We start from the raw sequence: 21,371 nt of genomic DNA on the forward strand, positions 1-21,371 counted from the left end.
AATTTATTTATTTTCAAATGTCACCTGCGCTGCGGAAGGACACCATTGACCCCTATGGATCGTTTTCAGGCGCCTTTGTGAGGAAGGTAAACAAACAACAAAAATGACTTATATGTTTCTAAAAAACTTCTAATAAAACCAATACACAATTTTTTGGAATTAAAGGGCGGTATACAATTTTAAAATTTGTTGGCCCCAATTAGCCAAGAATATAGCTGTTTATGACTAAAGAACCAATAAAATAGTTTTAAGGAAATCTTTAGCAAAAAATTTAGCTTGTTTTTTCATTTTTCTCAGACTTTTGAAAAAAAGTAGCGTCCAATGTTAACAAGCAGTTGCATAGCCTCTCAACCTTACAGTGATTGAGCGGTTACTTAGATAAGGGTAACTAACTTTGAGGTTTTTCGTTTTTCGTAACCCATCAAACTTAATTAATTCTTTTTCATCAATTGCTTGTTGCATTTGTTCGACATTGCTTTCTTTTCGTATCACTTTTATCAGCAACTTCGGAAGCTCTGGTGTGCTGTAAATGTTGTTCTCTTCGCGTATTTCTGTAATTGACTCATATTTTTTCCTTAAATTAGATTTTTCTCAGGAATCTGTCATATGTGTTATAAACTCTTGTCATATGCGGTACTTTTAAGAATTTTCAATCAATAAAACATAGCAGTGAACTGGTTTAGTTTTTTTGTAAATTTTTGCTGTTTTCGGTTATATTTAAGCGGTGATCTAGACTGATGCCTAAATACTTGAAACTCTTCACATTTTATATTTTTCCCCGTATAATGAAAAGGCGTCTTCACTGGCTTTCTTTTGTCTAGAAGACATGTTGTTTTTTTTTACTCTAACTGTTAGTTTATTTTCCTCTAGCCAATGTGTAACATTGTTCAAAGCCAATTGATGCTCGCTATCTACTGCTTTGAGTTCCCTTGGTTTTTTGTCGTATCTTCTGCAAAAAGATAATTTGTACTTTTTTTCTTTTTACATGAAATATCATTTATATAAAGAATGAACAGCAGCGGTCCAAGGATGAAACACTGCTGTACTCCAAACGACACTTCTGTAGATTTCAAAGTTTTTCCATTCACTTTTACCGTTTCTGTTCTGTCTTGCAGAAATGAAGCTATTATGCTCAAAATTTTACCCCGCAATCCATTTTATGAACATTTCTCTAGGAGAATGCGAAAAGTAACCTTGATTTTAATTGCTTTATTTTGTTTGTTCACTCTGACATCCTCTAACAAGGAAACAATTGCGTCGGTATTGCTGTGGTTTGATCTCAACCCAAATTGGTTAATTTTTGGTATCTTGAATTTTTCTACATAGTTTTTAATTCTATCGAAAATTAGAAATTCGAAAATTTTTTAATGATGGTAACAATGAGCTGGTTCTGTAGTTCTCTGGTTTTCTCTTGTCTTCTTCTTTGTGGAGTGGTATTATGGATGCTATTTTAAAAGAGTTCGAAAAATTTCCTCCTCAAAACATTTGTTGAAAAGCATTGCCAGCACCGGGGAAACACTTGCCGTTACAGCTTAGACGTAGTCCAAATTATAGCAATCTGTGCTGTATTGTTTCTTAGTCCCAGCAATAGCCGCAGTAACTTCTTTTAGATAAATTTTCCTGAAAAACAAAGAACTTATTTGTTTTGCTCTCTGTGTCAGTTGTAGCAAAGGAAAATTTTTGCTAAGTTAGCTCCTAGTGTAGCAAAAAAATTTTGAACCTGAAGATATTCAACAAAGTTCTTTTCTACTGTTTTTTCATCCCCACTGATGTTGACTACTTCGTTAAAAAACTAAAAACAAATTGCGGTATCTGTTTCCAGCTTCTGTCATTTTGTTTTTCATAAGATTCTAACATCTATCGTATTTTTTTGCTCGACAATTTTTTGCTTCTTTATCGTTTTGTTAAGTATCCCGTCCAGAGTTGGCACTTTTTAGCTGAACATTTATTTACTTCTCTACCCATCTAGTTTTTCGTGCTGCCTTAATTTGCTGGCTTTACTGGTAAAAAAAGTATTCATTGCCTCAACCAGTTTCTCATGTACTTCTCTACACACCGGTTAGTAGAACTTGTTAATAATTGGACGCTCGCTGAAATTTTTGTGTAAAGAAAAGAGTTGAGCACACTGAGGAGATGATCACCGTCTTGTTTATTCCAGTCTAGTTCCAGGTTTTTGTCAGTTTTTGAAAACTGTCAGAATTTTTCTCTTCTTTTACAAGCTCTTGTCCCACCGTGTAATGGTCGCTGATTTTAGTTTTCTCAATAAAATTTTTTATTTGAAATTTGTAAAAAAACGAACGATAATAAATGTTTTTATCTTTATTGTTTCGGACGTTGGAGTTTGAGGGTCTAAAAGAGCCAAAGCATTTATTTCCATCTGCTGAATTATTAGGATCGATTCTGCTTATTTCTTCAAAAAGTTCATCACAACTTTAAGTTCCACACATATGATATGCAGAAAACTGGGTGTTATTTGATCAATATTGGAAGAAAGTTTTTCAAAGGTTTCTGCTTTTGTAGCATTGGGTGGAATGTATATTTACCGCAAGTTTCAATCTCCAAACTAATAGCTTGCGGACTGTTTGTATCAACTGATGCAATTGTCTTCTTTGTCGCTTTGTGTACAAAATTACCTACACCACCTTTTTTTTCTGTTGGATGTTTCTATCTCGAGGTGTTTCTGTAGAGAAAAGAATTGCTTTCGAAAATATTTTTTAACCACATTTCAGTGACGCAGATTTCCACTGAGTCAACCTCAGTTTGACAAATAAAAATTTTTAATTCAACAAAGTTTTTTGGTTAAAGAGCAAATGTTTTGAGGTATCCATTCCTTTGCCGTTTTACTTGAAGTGTCTTTTTTTTAAAACCTCGATGTTTGTCTGCGTTTTTTTTGCATTATGCCTCACTGGTTTCTATCAGGATCTCATCATAACAGCTTATTTTTTTTTCTAATGAGAAAAAGCACATGCAAAAAAAACTAGTACTTTTAAAGAATAAATGAGAGAAAGCACATGCAAAAAAAACTAGTACTTTTAAGGAAAAAACAGAATTTTTTTGAAAATTGCCAGAGAATAAATCGGAAAAAATTTTGAAAATTAACAACGAAAACTTCAAATTTTTAAGAGTGTTCCTAGTTGCTTTAATAGCACCGCGGAGATCGCAGTGTTTTTTGTAGGCTTCAACTCCCCGTTCTGCCAACCTGTGCGGACTAGGTTGAGAGGCCCAACTTGGTTGAAAGGCACCAGCGGAGAACACTTGTAGGTTCGAAGAAGTTTAAAAAAAGTTATCAATTTACAGCTTGATTAATCAATTTGTGTTTTGTTCCTACCAAATGTCTTTATCAACTCGTGAAGAATCAATATATTTTTGAACAGAAGTTATCAAAAGTTCACTAGAGTTAATCGAAACAGAAAGGTTAAGTTGGTTCACTAATTTCATATAAGTTCTTCTGCTCTCTGCCGAAGCAGTGGCGTTTGTTTTACGGCGCTAGTTTTTCGTCTCTGTTACGGTCAGTCTTTTTTGACGGCATCTAAGTTGTCCAACTCCTCAACTTCTTGTACTTTGACAAACTTTGTTTTTTTTTCGTTTTCATCATGTACCAAAACTGAGACAAAACAATTGTTGGTGCTCGTAATCATGTCTCGTTTGTGTGCCTCGTTCCGTATTTCCTGTTAACATTCAGGCAGTGATTCGTACATTTAATTTTTTAGCTTGTTCATAAATTTTTTTTTGTTTCGTAGACTTCTGCTTTTCTAGTACACATCAGTTTTGTCCTGGTAGAATATGAATTTACAGATAACAGTGGAAGTTGATTTGACATCGTTTCTGGGTAATAGGTGGCAAGCTTTTATCCGATTGTAACCTATTTTGATTCCAACAATATTTTGCAAAAGTTCAGTGTCTCGGTTGACGTCACTATTCCTTGCCTCTAATGTGGGATTGGAAATAAGCGCACAGTCTTTCCTCAAATACGGATCCTGAGATCGTTAATGTGTTTTGATTTTCTCGTAATTTAGCAATTTCTTGTTTTTTTGTCCGGTTTTTGAGCCCAAAAACAGAACCTCTTTGGTTAATTTGCTCACCTTTTGAGAATTGCTACTCACGGTTCTCTAATCGTAGTCTGATGATTTCGCTTCCATCTGCACACCACAACCACAATAAGTAGAAAAAAAGAAAAAAACGATTAAATGTATTAAAAAGCAAAGATGATGTAATCTAGTTTAAGAATATTGTTCAAATCGATGTTATTTTTATGGGCTTCTGATAAAAAAAAACGCGTGTTTTTCAATATGAAGGTCAAAAACGATTGAATTGTGTGATTATGTGTGCGTTTTTCAGCGTTAAATTGTAACATGTCAGCATTAAAAATTTAGTTTCTTGGTCCGTTTGTTTTACTATCCTTTTGAAACTGCAGATCTACGAATTTATTGCCGCTATTTTCTGGCAACTGCCAGCTATGTTTTTAAACTTGAATTTCTTCACTTGAAAACTAATGGAATTTTAGACACTTGACAATCATTTTCAATCTAAACACTATTTCAGAGAAAAAGGGGTTGTTCGTTTGCGAGGCTCATTTTTGTCGTTGAAATTTTAGACCGGTTGCGTTGATTACTTAATGATTTAAAAATTGATGTGCTGCATACAATTGGGTTTAGATTCAATGTAAAATCCCAGAAAATGCTGATACATTAAGGCGGAATCGAGGAGTGTTCCATTTAAGCCTTAAAGAAGAGTGACGTCTACTTATGCCTGCTCGCGAAATAGACTTATCTGCCTCAATATTTCTGTTACGAATCGACTCAGCTTTACAATAAAACTCTGAAGTATAACTTTAATTAGTATGACGTTATAAAAAAGGTTGCGGTCAGAAAAGTACGCATGGTACAAATATAAACAAGAGACAGAACTGGCATCCTAATATTGAGTATGAGCTTTTTTACTACCAAATAGGGATTTCTGAGTCCCTTATTGGTCAGTTATTTTCACGGATTAGATTTAAGTGTGCTGCATGCATCTGGGGTATTTTGTACGGAATTCGCAGCTGGAAATTATTTTATTACTGGAAATTATTAAAAAAATTGGTGAATGTTAAAGTGGGGGTGATTAGGGCGTCTGTGATTAAATTGTGAACTGTGATTGAGTGAAGTTAATGAAGTGAGGGGTCAGTTAAAAGGTTTTCTGACCAATGAAGTCCTGTTTCCCCGGCTGTCTCTTAGTGTCTTGTGAGTGAATGGGTGTGAACTGGGGAAACAGAGTCATCTGTGTACCAATGGCTGAGATGTCATTTATTTCATGCCTTCAATACTGTTGTCTTTTGGTTATCAGCGTACCTTCTGGCACTTATTTTAGCTTCTGTGGGCTACTGTTTCCGGAGTTAAGGCAGACCCAAGGCGGTTCTTGATGTTTTATTTTTGTCCTATTGTAATAGAGACTCTAAGTTTTTGAGCAAGTTCTAGCAGCGTTTTCCAGTTTTTCCTGAATCGGTTTCAGTATATGAAGTTGCTAGATTTTTAAAGTCAGCATTAGCACAAGTGCCTCGTCTTGTATCCATTTAGCCATTTTTTTCGTCCTTTCATGTTTTCAAAACCAAGTTTTGTTTGGCCCGTTACCATAATGACATTAATGAATAACTCAGGTAATGTTTCGACAGTTTCAGCGGGTCAAGTTTCTGTTGTTATTATCATGCTATTGTCAAATATACGACTGAATATGTACTAATAAAATCATGTCCCTGTTTCAAACTCCCTGCAAACTAACTCTTAGTGATGTACTAAGAGGTACCAGGAGCCAAGTAAAATTACCAGCACCCAAATACATTCTCAAATGGATTAAGGAAGTCAATAGTATTTGAAGCAGACTTTATTTATTTTTACAGGTGCTATGCATCGAGCAACGATATTCCTGGTAGGGCTGTCTGTGTGTTACACTGTGTTGTACTTGCCCAAACTGATCACAGACCTGATTGCACATATGCTGACGGATGAGACTATGAACGAGTTGAGGATGTCGAAGAGCTACACGATAGTGACGCGGTTCTCTGAGTTCCTGTACTTGAGTAACTCTCTTGTCAACTTCTTCGTCTACTCCACTATCAGTCCCTCCTTCAGAAGACATCTGGCCAAACTTTTCTTCATACATCTACAGGTTGGTGTCTAATTGATGCACGTTCAGATCTGTTTGAATATTATTAATAATATTATAAATAATAATTACATTTTATCAATTACATTTTATCATTTTCAGAGAAAGTGTTTGTATTATTTACTGCGATCTGATTTTACTCGACACAAATTTTGACAGAGCTCGATAATGGTCTTTTTTGAAGTTATGTTTTGGTCCAGTATGACTTGTTTAGTAGTCAAGCCCTCAACTTGTGGAGCTTTCTGCGTTAGCTTGCTTTGTCTTACATGACTTACACAAAAACCAACGTCTTAATTAATTGCTCTCGAACGAAGTTTGTAGCAATTATATTAGTCATGTGGTCTTTCTTTTTTGTGCAATTTTTCGCTTGACCGATTTTTCGTCTGACCCATTTGACTTTTCGTCCTCAAAAACGGGGTAAACAGGTGGCACCCAGAGGGCATTAAGTTTTCTTAGAGCCTTTCAGCTCACTAGTCTCCAAGTATGCGATTCACGGAGACCGTTTTGGAGGCGTATACTCATTATGTGAAGAGCGGTGTCTTTTATGCCCCCAATTACAAATCATATGTTGTTATATGGCACGTTACTGTTAAAAAATAGCACGTGCGCCTAGGGGGCGTAAAGGACATAAGCCCACTGATCTTGCGGGGACAGAATAGATCCCTTAATTGCTTCACAATTGTGTAGGCGTGGCGTGATTCTCTGGAAAGTGTGGATACTAGGGCTACCTCACTCCACAACGGTCTCAGCATCGAGAGTCTGGACAACAAAGAAGACTTCAGAGACGACCTCCAACAGGTACTCCAGTAGCAAAAGGGCTTTTTCATGTCTTTAAATCAATCACAGTAGTTTATCGGGGGCTAGCTTAGAAGTCTGATAGTTTATGACTCTGTTGAATGGCTGAATATGACGGTATTTACAGAGTCATTGCTTTCTTAATTTCTTAATTTGGTTCACATTCGTATTAGTACGATCATTCGTAGCTGATCATATTTTAAATAAATTGAATCATTAAGCAACATTTTTTAAGCTGTTCGATGAACTTTGAGTTTTTGACAGAAATCCGTCATTTTCCGATCACTTCTGGCTTTCGGTGGACCGAATGCCTAGCTCCTTTTTGTGGTACAATTAATAAATTGTATTAAGAAATCCGGACCTATGGATTTAATTCAGTCGCCATATTTTCATGTTTGAAGATGTTTCCAGGCACCCGATACGCCTCGTGGTGCAGGTGGTAGTGTGGGATATCGAAGGAGACGAAGCAAGGGTGGATCACTCGGTGGAATTCTAGGGGGTTCCTCCAAAGATGACGAAACCAGTCAAGGCAAAGATGGGATTAATGCAAAAGGTTTCTGACCGATTAAACTAAATTTGTCGCATTTTTTAGTACTTTGGACGAATTTTACTATATTCTGTTTGGGAACGCCTTTTATTCGTCTTTTTGCTGGGATAACCAAAAACGATTTCAAGTAGTTATACGAGAAATAATGGTTTTCTTTGCCATCTTTCGCTCTGCTTACCACCTGGGTCAGAGCAATAAAACTACTGCTCCGAGAAATGTTTCCTTCTTTGTTTTTAAGTCGCTCCTCATACACCATCGTAGCCCCCAACAACCCGGCGGTACACCTGTAAGAGCTAAATGACTCTGTTTGAGAACACTTTGTTACTCTTAAGTAATCGGTGAAGTTTGCTGAATCTATTTACGTTTTATCGTATGGCTTCGGTTGATCGATGGGTTTCATTTCTTTTCTCATTGCATTTTCAAATGCGTGACATTTTCTGTCCACAATAAAAAAAGGATTGGTGTGGTGATGTTATATGTTGTGGTGATGTTATATGTTGCGGTGATGTTGTGGTGATGTTATATGACTATATGAGAAATATAGTTCCTCCCCCCTCAGGAGGGGTCGGAACAATAACACGGTTTTCAGTTTTTGAAATCTTTTCGATTGTTCTCAGGTTTTGTTCTGCTGTCTGACGTTTTTAAGGTTTTAGGGCTCAGAAATTTGTTTGGAAATGATGTAGAGTAAAATTATCTAGGAGCTTAAACTTTGTTTTCAGTTATAGTAAAATTTAAAGATTGATTGATGAAATAGACTATTTCTTACCGAGCTGTTGGAAAACTTGATGTGCAGTCGAAATAGCTATGTAATCCGCGAACAATTTTTTGCAATTTGGAGACATCATTCAAGTATATGCTGAAAATTCAGTGTCCGTTTTTCCATTTAGCAATTTGTTGTTAATGTACAAAAATGATACCAGAAAAGAAAGTGATAGATTCAAAAGTGTTGGCCAAAATTTTTTCCTTACAGGACACTGTGCTAATTTGAGGACGTAATTGGTAATTTATCCGACCCAACTCAGTGGGCGGGGGGGGGGGGGGGGGGAACTATATGATCAATTGGGTTTTGTTGTTGAGTCAGTTTTGGTTTTTTACAATTCTTGGTTTTTACAAGTGCTCTTGGTTTTTTTACAATTCAAAGAATTTGAATTGTATTGGGGCGCTGTCTTTTTTTTAAGATCTGTTCACACATTTTCATGATTTTTGAAGTCAAATTGGAGTAGTGATTTTGGTCACGCCGAAACAGGAAGTGGAGCGAAAAAGCGAGTGGTTTTGCGGCGTGAAATTTTTTCTCTCTAAATTTAAAGTAGAGTGAGAAAACGGTGTTTGCACAAAAATTCGCTTTCGCGCTAGCGGTTCGCGAAAGTAATTTCACTTTGATTTTTACATTTTTTTTTCGATTTTTTGGATCGGATTTTTTTTGTAAATGGTTTTCATAATCCATTCATAGTCCGTTCTTGGTCTATTTTGCCGTTTAGTCAATGAAAATTCTTTGAATTGTACGTCAGGACTTGTCCTGCTATGTTTTTTGTTTCGTCGTCTGACGCTCTTTTTTCGTTTTACATTTGTTCACACAGCAAAGCTGAAAAAGTCAAATTCTCTGAATGACTTCTTCCTCTCACTAACGGCATTTGCGCGCGTGACGTCATTTCTCATTGTCTCTCTAGCAAAGGTTTTTAAGTTCATTTGCGTGATTAGATTTTGATCATACGTGACTTACCTCACTTAATAAAATGACTTTTGCACTTTAAAACTTAAGTGTAAATTGAATTTGTTTAAGGTCAAAGGAACTCATATGTGCAGTAAAGGCCCCTAATGAGAGGCTTCTGTGGAATGAATTTTAACAAGATTTATTAGTTTATCGCTGAATGTTTTTTAGCCTAGTTTTTGAGCGGCGTCGATTTTTTTTTTTTCAATTTAGATCTGTATCTGTTTCTATCTCTATTATATGGCACGCAGGTCTATTCGTTCGCAGCTATTGCGGCAATCTGCCGGCTATGTTTGTAAAATCTGTTCACACATTTTCATGGTATTTCAAATCAAATTAAAGTGATGATTTTGATCAAGCCGGAACAGGAAGTGGAGCAAAAAAGCAAGTGGTTTTGCGGCGGAAATTCGTTTGCTCTAATTTTAAAGCAGAGTGAGAAAACGGTGTCTTTTGAGTGGTTTTTTTTGTTCACATGTGACTCCAATCTATTCAGAGTCCGTTCCAGTTCTTGTTTTTTTTTATTTAGTCGATGAAAATTGTTTGAAATGTGTCTGTTTTTTTGCCTGACCATTGGTCTTTTGGCCCTCAAAATGGGATGAACATGTAAAGCCCCGAGGACAATAAATTTCTCTGGAGACTTTTAGTTTAGCCTCTAATTGCTCTTGAACCGTATTTGAAGCAATTATTATAAACGTGTGTGAAGGCCGAGCTTAACTAAAGTTCCCATATTTGTTAAGCAAACAAATCCAGCTCTGAATTGGACATATGTTACTCAAACTTTGGTGTACGATATATTTAAAGCCAAACAATTACGTCAATTTTTCACCAAAAACTTGACGAGGATTTCCAATACAAGACAACAATTCTTGACGTCAGTTTTGCATGGAAAAAATGACGTTTTTAATGCCGTCATAGCCAACCAATCAACGATGCAGTTTTGACATGTAGAGCAGTATGAATAGAGCTTGAAAAACTACCAAAAAAACCGAAACTCGATAATTTTGTGATATTAAAATTGACATAAAGTGCGTATTGAAGCACAATTCCTCGAGCAGTAAATAACTGGTTACTGTGTCCTGTATCGACAAAATACTTGGGAAATAATTCAACTGTTGGCATCCCAAATTTTGATGTTGTCAAATCGTGAGTACAGAGAGCAAAACTCTACTTAAGTTTAAGTTTAAATATTTTGTCAAAACAGGTCTTAGACATATATCTTTGTCTTCGATTTGTTCAGATATCGGAGTGAACTGGTATACATAAAAGAGATTGCGTATTTTGTGATCTGTAGTATACCCAGTCCAGTTTGATATTGAAAAAACTAAGATTAGCAGTTAGTTGTGAACTGAAATTGTAATGCAACGGTAAGAATATAGCGGATATACAGTTACAAAAGCGAATAGCAAAAACACAATATCCGGACAGATTTGTGGCCGCTGAAACGAACTGGGCGGTGTAAAGCTTTCCTCGTCATAAGTGGGAGAGCAGCCGTTACATTTGGTCCGCCGACCCGGACAGTGGAAGGCAAACTGCTGTCCAATCTGATGAAGAGAGTGTCATAGGCACCCACTAAAGAAAATCAAACGAAACAACAACGCAACACCAGTGAGGCATAGCGAAGAGTTCAATTCACTGAAGCAGCTATAGTCCCATACGAGTGGCTAACCCTGCGTAAAAGCAAGAAGCAAAGCAAAAGCGAACAGCAACCAGGCAATTCAAGCACAATCAGCAGAGAACAGCTTCAGGCAACAGTTCAAAGGCACGACAACAAGCTTCAAGAGTTAGTGGACGAAGTCAACACTAAAAGAAGACTTGGTCAGAGAATAATTGCAGATTCAGATCGACCCAACAAACTAAAGGTACTCTATCAACAGACTGTTCATTTACTAGAGGAAGAAATACCCAAGCAATTGCAGCGTCGTAACCAACTTGCACCCTACCCAACAAACTTTCTTGAAGAACAACTACAGCAGGCAAGGGAGTGCAAAGCAAATCTGGATATTCATTGGTTTGCATATATAAGCAAAGGCACGCAACCAGAAATGAATACAGAGCAAAGCAACACGAGTCAAGCAGTGAACGAAAGTGAGAGTAAAAACAACTATCCAACGGACAATTCAGCTACCTAAACGCTACAAAACGGCACAGTAGCAAACGATCAGAATACGGAGAATATTTCTGAAACATCTTCAGCAAAGCAAAGGCGCGAAGAATGGATGAAGAAGTTCGATATTGAGTTCGAAACACAGTTGCGGCTCGAACAGGCAAGGTTCGAGCGAAGGAAGCTAGAGCTTGAGATGTAGATGAGTGAGAAACAAAGCATCAACTACTGGAACAAGAGCGTGAACTGGAGCGCAAAGTGAAAAGAACAGCATTAGAGAATGATGATGCTCGTTCCCAATCAACCGGTGCTCCAGATAAATCACCCTTCAACTGGACCCCAAGGAGAAGAGATGTCTCTGACTGGGCCAGCAGGATCGACACCCCTCTAACCCCAAGCAGTGCAAGAGCTCGCTTCGATGCAACCCCTGAACTGAACAGGCAGAGTGAGTTCTCACGATATCGAAACCGTTCATCAAGTGCTGAAGACATGGACGTTTCCCCCAGAGCTGGATTACGATACAACAGTGGATATGCAGGTAGCAGTAACCTACCTAAGCTGAAGTTGAACAGCTTCGATGGAAACCCTCTCGAATGGCCGGAGTGGTCCAGTATGTTCATTGCTACGGTGGATAGACGACCAATACCAGACTCAGAGAAGATGAGCCATCTCAAGACCCTCCTGACAGGCAAGGCAAAGTCCGCGATATCTGGAATGGGCTACTCTGGGCAACTCTATGGTGCTGCTTGGAGCATTCTGGAGAGGAAGTTTGGAAGGCCTCATGTGATCATCGATGCACAGTTGGAGAGTCTTCGCAAGGCTAGTCAGGTGAAACCACACGACTCAACAGGTCTGATCAGTTTCTCAGTTATTGTATCAAACTTTGTGAATGTGCTCAAAGAGTACAAGCAGATCGGCGATCTGCAATCAAGCTCGACACTGTATATGGCAGTAGATAAACTACCTCAAGTTCTCAAAGAGAAGTGGTGGTTCTATGTTGATGATAAAGATGAAGACTGGCCTGATCTGATTATGTTTGAAAAATGGCTATCACGAATAGCATTTGTATATGAAGGGTTTTCAGCTTTCAAGGGAGACCGCAAGGACGAAGACCGAAGAAGCACGAACAGAGACAAACTGTTTTCAAAGACATCGAACTTCAGTGTGAGTTCAAATGTGGAGGAAGTGAAGCAAATGCACAACGACCACTGCCCGCTAGCTGATGGCACTCACAAGATTTGGAACTGTCCACTCTTCAGGAATATGAGTGTGATTGATCGGTATTCAGCAGTGAGGAAGCAACGCTTATGTTACGGATGTCTGGGCAAAGGACATGCAATCAAAGATTGTAAAGTCAATGCGTGCGGTATCAATGGATGCACCTAGTAGCACAACAGATTGCTACACTCAGAAAACCAAATGGACGAGGGCAATCACGCAGTCAACGTAAGCGCAGCAACAATCAACAAGAGTAACGAAGTTACGAGCTTCCTTCAGATAGTTCCTTTCTCAATACAGAGCGGTGGCAGCAGGCTGAACACATATGCTTTCCTCGATAGTGGATCAACGGTTTCATTCATCGATCAAAGTGTGCAACAGAAGTTACGAGCCCAAGGCACCGATGCAACACTCAACATAGCAGGCATACACGGAACGAAGGATCTGAAGACAGAAAAGATTCGTCTCAAAATAAAGGGATTACATTCAAAGGTGCATTCAATCGAAGCGTTTGCACACCCGTCAATTTCGTTGGGAAACACAAACTATGACTACAGCAAGCTGAAGCAAAGCTTCAACCACTTGAGTGTTCTCCCAAACAAGAGCTTCAACTTGAAGGAAGTTGGCATAATCCTTGGTCAAGATGCTTACGAGCTACAACGCCCATTGGACTACAAGATAGGAACACGAAGTGAACCTTTCGCCGTTCTAACAGAATTAGGATGGGTAGTCAGTGGACCCATGACGGGAAAGAGAAGACAAAATGTTTGTCATTTCGCCTTCACCGAGGATGTGAAAGTGGCTGAGAATATCCAAACGTGGTGGGACATAGAAACATATGCCTCCAAAATCAGCGTCGTCAGTCAGTCAAAGAAGGAACTGCAGGCACAAAAGATGCTAGAGTGTACGACGAAGTTTACAGGCGAGCGGTATGAAGTGGGAATGCTATGGAGTGAACCAGAGCCAAACCTGCCGAACAACTACAGCTCAGCCTTGGGTCAGCTTTTCTCACTGGAGCGAAGATTCCAAAAGGACCCAAACCTGAAAAGTTTGTATCAACAGTCAATAGACACAGATGTTGAAAAGGGATTCGTAAAGATACTGGACGAATCCGAAGTGAAAGGCACCTCCGGGAAGGAATGGTATTTGCCTCATCATCCTGTGTTAAACCCGAACAAGCCTGGCAATGTAAGACGTGTTTGCAATGCTGCATCAAAGTACAAAGAAGTATCCCTAAACGACAAGCTACTAGCAGGACCCGATCTACTACATGGATTGATCGGAACGATATTCAGATTTCGTGAGGGACCAATAGCCCTAAAAGCGGATATGGAATCAATGTTTCTACAAGTACAAGTTCCCCAACAGGACAAAAGTTGCTTGAGGTTTCTGTGGCGTCCAAGAACTAACGAACCCATTCAAATATACGAATATCAGCGACACGTATTTGGAGCCAAGAGTTCTCCAACATGTGCAAATTACGCTCTCAAGCGAGTGGGACTGGACAATGAAGAAATGTATCCAATAGCAGAAAAGGCAATAGAAAACAACTTCTACATGGACGATTTCATCAAATCATTAGAAACCCCTGAAGAAGCAATCGAAGTCTTTAATCAGTTACAACCTCTTCTCTCTCAACACGGATTCGAGCTGAAGAAGTGGATAAGCAACAACGATGAGGTTACCGAAGCAATCCCAGAGGACTTGAAGTCGATCAGCAACACAAAGCAAGTCGAGGTGGAACCCAACGCGGAGGGATCTTCAGTGCTTGTGCTACAGTGGACTGTTACTGACGATAGTCTTCAAGTGTGTAGAGGTACAAACAATGAAGTTGAAACTCCAATAACTCAGAGGAAGATTCTGTCATTGTCTCTTCAGTATTTGACCCGATCGGATTGTTTGCTCCGTTCAGTGTTCACATGAAACGACTACTAAAAGGCACTTGACTAAGAATGGACAACATTGGGACAAAGAAGTGGAGCCTGGTGAGGAAGCAGAATTTCTAAGGTGGAAAGAACAACTTCCAATTGTAGCTGAAACAAGCATTGCTAGAAGGTACTTCTATACAGCAAGGGACAAAATTAAACTTCATGTGTTTGCCGACGCATCTGAAGACACGATGTGCGCAGTCGCCTATCTACGTTCACAACCCAAAGAGTACTCAGCCGACTTAGCATTTGTAATTGGAAGATGCAGGGTGGCACCGATGAGGCATCTTTCAATACCCCGCTTGGAACTGCAAGCAGCGGTGATGGCAGTGAGGTTGAAGGAACAGATAGTCAAGGAACATGAGATGAAGATAGGCAGTTGCAGTTTTTGGTCAGACTCAACTACAGTATTAAAGTGGATACACAGCTCCCATCGTAAGCAGCAAGTGTTTGTGGCCAATCGAGTTGCTGAGATACTGGATACAACTGATGTTTCACAGTGGAAACATGTGAGCGGTATCAACAACCCAGCTGACATTGGCACGAGAGCAATCAACATTGAAGAACTCAAGAGAAGTGAGTGGCTCATTGGGCCGGCCTGGTTGAAGCGACCAGAAAGTGAATGGCCAGAGCAAGTGAACCTAGTTTTCGCCTCAGATGAAGAGAATATACCCGCATCGGTCTTTGCAACACAGACTGAAGAGAAGAAAGCTGTTATTCAGTGGGAACGATTTAGTAACTTCAACAGGCTAGTGAATGCAGTGGCATATGTGCGGCGAGCCATGAGCAAACACAAACCAGCAACACTTATAGTAAGCGTTGAAGAACGACAAAAAGCAAAAGCAACAATCTTCAAGCTACTACAGCAAGAACAGTTTAGTGAAGAGATGAAATCTCTCAGGGCTGAAAAGGAAATTCCAAAAAGCAGCAAAATCCTACAATTCTCACCCTTTCTAGATGAAGAGGGGCTTATTCGAGCCAAAGGCAGAATAGGCAAAAGTCAATTGGACTTCGATGCAAAGCATCCAATATTGCTACATTGGAAACATCATGCAGTTGAATTATTCTCGCGAAACGAGCACAAGAACAATCAGCATGAAGGCACTGAGCATGTAAGAAACATTGTTCAGCAGAAGATGTGGATCCTAGGCATACGAAATGCCTTGCGATCAATCAAGAACAAGTGTGTAACCTGCAGAAAGGGCAGAGCACAAACGATAGCACCAGTAATGGCAGGTCTACCCGAAGAACGGCTAGATGCTTCAACAGCCTTTACAAATGTTGGAGTGGACTACTTCGGCCCTTTCATTGTGAAGATGGGGCGAAGGAAAGAAAAGCGATGATGTTGTCTGTTCAAATGTCTAACTGTGAGAGCGGTGCATATAGAGGTTGTACCCAAGATAGACACAGACAGTTGTCTCAATGCAATTAAGAGGTTTATTGCACGAAGAGGCAAACCAAGTACAATCATCAGCGACAACGGGACAAACTTTGTTGGAGCTGAAAGAGAATTTGCAGAATATGTTGCAGCATGGAACAAAGAGAGGATCGAAGAACATTTGATTCAACAAGGGATCAGATGGAAGTTCAACCTACCCGCAGCAGCTCACTTTGGAGGAATACGGGAGCGGCTGGTCAAAAGCTGCAAGAAAGCAATGTATGCAGTGTTGGGGAACAGATCAGTCACAGAGGACGTTCTATCAACTACGATGTGTTTTGTGGAACAAACGATGAACGCAAGACCGTTGACTTCGGTCAGTTCAGATGCTAATGACTTAGAAGCATTGACCCCTAATCACTTCTTGCTTGGCAACAAGAACATTTGCATACCCTATCTACCATGCACAGTGGAATTTGTTGACCACAGAAAACTCTTTCGACAAACTCAAGCATATGCCAATCTCATCTGGGACAGATTTCGTAAAGAATACTTGCCAACTTTGAATGATCGGCAAAAGTGGAGATCTACGACGAACGAAAACCTTAAAGAAGGAGATCTCGTTTGGTTGATCGAAGATAGTGACAAGCGAGGATACTACAAACTGGGTCGAGTTGTGGAGACCATGGGAGGGTCTGACGGAGTGATTCGATCAACGAAATTTAGAACGAACGCCGGAGTTTACAAGAGACCAGTAGTGAAGCTCGCCCCTGTACTGCCAAACGAGAAAGATGTTTTCACTAAGGAAAACAGGGACGGCGATGTGAAGGCCGAGCTTAACTTAAGTTCGCATATTTTTTAAGCAAACAAATCCAGCTCTGAATTGGACATATGCTACTCAAACTTTGGTGTACGATATATTTAAAGCCAAACAATTACGTCAATTTTTCACCAAAAACTTGACGTGGATTTCCAATACAACAGAACAATTCTTGACGTCAGTTTTGCATGGAAAAAATGACGTTTTTAATGCCGTCATAGCCAACCAATCAACGATCCAGTTTTGACATGTAGAGCTGTATAAATAGAGCTTGAAAAACTTCAAAAAAAAAAACGGAAACTCGATAATTTTGTGATATTAAAATTGACATAAAGTGCGTATTGAAGCACATTTCCTCGAGCAGTAAATAACTGGTTACTGTGTCCTGTATCGACAAAATACTTGGGAAATAATTCAACTGTTGGCATCCCAAATTTTGATGTTGTCAAGTCGTGAGTACAGAGAGTAAAACTCTACTTAAGTTAAAGTTTGAATATTTTTGCAAAACAGGTCTTAGACATATATGTTTTTCTTCCATTTGTTCAGATATCGTAGTGAACTGGTATACATAAAAGAGATTGCGTATTTTGTGATCTGTAGTAAACCCAGTCCAGCTTGATATTGAAAAAACTAAGATTAGCAGTTATTTGTGAACTGAAATTGTAATGCAACGGTAAGAATATAGTGGATATACAGTTACAAAAGCGAATAGCAAAAACACAGTATCCGGACAGATTTGTGGCCGCTGAAACGAACTGGGCGGTGTAAAGCTTTCCTCGTCATAAGTGGGAGAGCAGCCGTTACATTTGGTCCGCCGACCCGGACAGTGGAAGGGAAACTGCTGTCCAATCTGATGAAGAGAGTGTCATAGGCACCCACTAAAGAAAATCAAACGAAACAACAACGCAACACCAGTGAGGCAGAGCGAAGAGTTCAATTCACTGAAGCAGCTATAGTCCCATACGAGTGGCTAACCCTGCGTAAAAGCAAGAAGCAAAGCAAAAGCGAACAGCAACCAGGCAATTCAAGCACAATCAGCAGAGAACAGCTTCAGGCAACAGTTCAAAGGCACGACAACAAGCTTCAAGAGTTAGTGGACGAAGTCAACACTAAAAGAAGACTTGGTCAGAGAATAATTGCAGATTCAGATCGACCCAACAAACTAAAGGTACTCTATCAACAGACTGTTCATTTACTAGAGGAAGAAATACCCAAGCAATTGCAGCGTCGTAACCAACTTGCACCCTACCCAACAAACTTTCTTGAAGAACAACTACAGCAGGCAAGGGAGTGCAAAGCAAATCTGGATATTCATTGGTTTGCATATATAAGCAAAGGCTCTCTTAATATCAAAGAATCTCTCATTTTTCTTATTAATTTATCAAAACAAAAGTATAGGTTGACTACTGTGTAGATTTTTTAACATAAGAATGGGCTTCTGTTAGAGCTTTTGCTGTTTTGCACTAATTTTGATCGAAATTGATATAACGTTTTTTTATGTTTTGCCTTTTCTAGACTAATCTTGCATCTTTTTTATTATCAGCAATGATGATTTAACTTTTTAGTTCACCTTAGTCTTCATTAATGAAAAATGAGAATCATAACAAACAATTGGGGTCTCAATGTTTTTGAATATTTGGAATCTATTTGGCAAAAATGGATTGTTTATTTGCATTTTTTTTTGCTTTTTTCGTTTTTGTACAGCTATGAGGTGAAAACTATAGTCGGATGTAGTGTAAACCTTACACTGAATGATCAGCTTGAATAGAAGTTTTCAAAATAGAAATGTTTCTTTATGTTACCTGCCTGAAAGCAGAATATAGAAGACAAGGGAGAACCACCATCCCTTGTTGCAATTTTCACTCTTTTTGTAAATTTACCCTTCTAAAGCAAAATCTGCAGTTTAAAAGGACTAAGTTATCAAAGATTAACTTTTTATTGTGTTTTTACATCCTGTATGTTACTTTTTGCCTGACTGGAAGTGTTTTTTGAGTCTATTGGGTCACGACGAAGAATGCCTGTCCCCCGGTGAGATGGTTTCTGTTTTTATAGTAATTGATTGCTCGTGTGATTGTTCTTAAGCAAAGTTACGAGCAAAGTTAACCCCCAACGTTTTTGTTATTCATTTAAATTAAAACAACATAAGTTATAGTTACTTGTTTTAAGGCACCCCACTTCAGTTTCTGATTTTGAACAATGGAAAATCTATAACAGTCAGCAGCCCAAAGATAATGCAAGACGAATCTGAACGTTATTTGAAAGAAGCTTTTCTTATCATCAGCAAAATTAAAGATCTGTTGTTATATAGGAAGCTATTAATTTTATTCGAAAAATAAGAACGAGAAATGGGAAGGAGAAAAATTGACAAAATGAAAGCCTCTTAAGTTCAAAATAATGAATGTACAACAGTAGATAGTTCATGCTTTGTGAAAATAGTGTGTTAACAGACACTTTAAGTGAAGTGAACCAATCCTCTGGATTAACACAGTACAGTCAATGAGCAGCTTGACAGTTGATGACTCTGACCCCCGTTTTCATGTTCCTGTTGATACAGTGCTGTTTTAACATGATAAAAACGACAAACTGTTTAAATTAACTGTGAAAAGCCATAAAACAACATAACCAAGATCAATTATACAAATTGGGGACAACATTTTTGACGAATGGGTGTGCTCGCGATCCATATGGGCATACGCTCAATTTATATCCTTACTGTCAAATACAAGAGATTCCGCGTGATATAGCAGCCTGCATTGACTGGCAAAACAGAAACAAGTTCAAATAGCACAGACGGCAGTCTTGGTGCATCAAACATGAGCCCTACTGAACAGCCAGACTTGGAAACAATTTGCAAGAAACAGATTCCAACTCTTCGGTACATACCTATCTTGTTTTGACTCAGTTGGTTGGACGTTTTCACCAAAACTATCGAGGAATGTGTCTCAATGCCAAACTGCACAGAAAACTGGAAGAAGCTATTTGCCATTAGTGAATGCATATTGCGAGCGTCTAATACTGGTGGAAAGAAACACAAACAAAATTAGGAAAACTTGTCACAAAAGTTTGAGCGCTGGAAAGCGGGGGACTACGCCGGACTTTATTGTTAAACTGCATCGATGAAGTAATCACGTCACACCGTTAATGAAACCACAGAAGCGCTTACAGCTCATGTTAAAGCGTTGTGCCTCAAAGTCCAATTCTGAAGATCATCAAAAATTCTCTCATCCGATGGAGTAGCGCCAGATAATATCCAAACATTCAGAGAGCTTAAATCTTTACACCCTTTAGGAGAAGAACCTCGGCTGTAATATCAAGATTACAGCTCGTGATTGAATCAGTTTGATGAGCCAACGGTATTTGGCCAAATAGAAGCCTCTCTCAGTTTCTCAGCTGCTGGTCCATCTAAAATGTACACCGAACACCTTTTGCACGCAGTCAATTGCGCAGCTCCTGATCACTCTAAACAAGCTATTACAAGCATAACGAAACTAGTGTTTTTTGGCCAGCAGAGGTCAGCTCCCTCTGTCAGTGGCACCAGTTTTCTGCGGCGCTTCTTTAATTGCTTTAAATAAAATAAAAGGAGGTGTGCATACTATAGTTGTGGGTGAGGTCTTGCGACGTTTGGTTACAAAATGCATAGCCAAACAATTACAATCAGAGTCAGCCAAACTTTTCTCGTCTAAACAACTTGGTGTGTGTGTTAAGAGTGGAGCTGAAAGTATCATACATGACACGAAAATTATAATTGAGAAATTGCAGCTTTCACAGGACGCAGGGATTTTTTAGATCAATTTCCAAAATGCCTTTAATTCCATTAAAAGAAGTCAAATTCTGAACGCAGCAAATTGTAGCAACAAATCTGCAACTTGTCAATCCCGAGTGCAACAAGGAGATCCCTTGGGTCCTCGGTTGTTCTCCCTGACCTTTTGGCCTATAATAGAAGAGATTGAATCAAAAATACCTAATCTTACCCAGCACTGTGATACCTTGACGATGGTTTTATTGCTGGAGCAGATACCGAACTTAACGAGGCTTTAGATTTATTGAATGTTTCGGGCGAAACTCGGGGGGTTAGAACTCAGAAGAGACAAATGTGAGGTCTGGTCAAAAGGAGCTCTGAACACGATTGATAGCAGAATTAAAAGAAACAGTAGAGAAGAACTCGAAATACTGGGTGTTCCTGTTGGATCCCCCAGATTCGTTGCGTTCTCGATGCATAAGCTTGTTCAAAAAATCTTTTGGAGAACATAAACGACCCACTGTGTGCTCTTGGCATTCTACGTAGCTGCCTGGGTGCACCAAAAATGGTTTATTCACTGCGTATGCACCATCAGAGGAAGCCGTAAAAATTATTCAGGAGTTTGTCTTGCTTCACTTTTGTGAATATACGGGGTTAGTCTGGTCCATTTAGTCATGGCATCAAGCATTTTTACCTGTCAGTAAGGCTTGAATTGGAGTCCGTCGAGCATCTGACCAGATAAAAGCAGTTATATGGGTTCGGTATCGCAGTCTGCTACATTGGTAGAGCTTATAACTGGCTGCAGTCCGATATCACATCAGGTTTTTACCAAAATGATTGATGAACTGAATTATTTGTCCATATCGCAGCTTGTCCATATAAAGCAAATACAGGAATTCCTGGACGAAGTCGCTCGCAATAAATTAATTGAAAACCAAACATCCGAAAGAGAAAAAGCTCGTATAGGGGCACTCTCTCTGCCTCAATCGGGAGTCT

At 39.1% G+C, this 21,371-nt stretch overlaps 1 protein-coding gene across 7 annotated transcripts in view; it reads left to right on the plus strand.

Annotated features, from left to right (window-relative positions):
- LOC142336191 (uncharacterized) overlaps positions 1-21,371 on the plus strand; it is a 182,804-nt gene that overhangs the window by 150,748 nt on the left and 10,685 nt on the right. For 6 of the 7 annotated variants that reach the window (XM_075384828.1, XM_075384833.1, XM_075384829.1 and 3 more), the window contains 3 exons: positions 5,876-6,144; positions 6,829-6,939; positions 7,348-7,489. In XM_075384828.1, coding sequence (XP_075240943.1) covers positions 5,876-6,144; positions 6,829-6,939; positions 7,348-7,489 — 522 coding nt within the window. Of the gene's footprint in view, positions 1-5,875; positions 6,145-6,828; positions 6,940-7,337; positions 7,490-21,371 lie in introns of all 7 variants that reach the window. The other variant, XR_012758893.1, reaches the window with a different exon arrangement.

Source organism: Convolutriloba macropyga, chromosome 3 (assembly GCF_964194025.1).
Source record: "Convolutriloba macropyga chromosome 3, txConMacr16.3, whole genome shotgun sequence".
Classification (NCBI taxonomy): Eukaryota; Metazoa; Xenacoelomorpha; order Acoela; family Convolutidae; genus Convolutriloba; species Convolutriloba macropyga.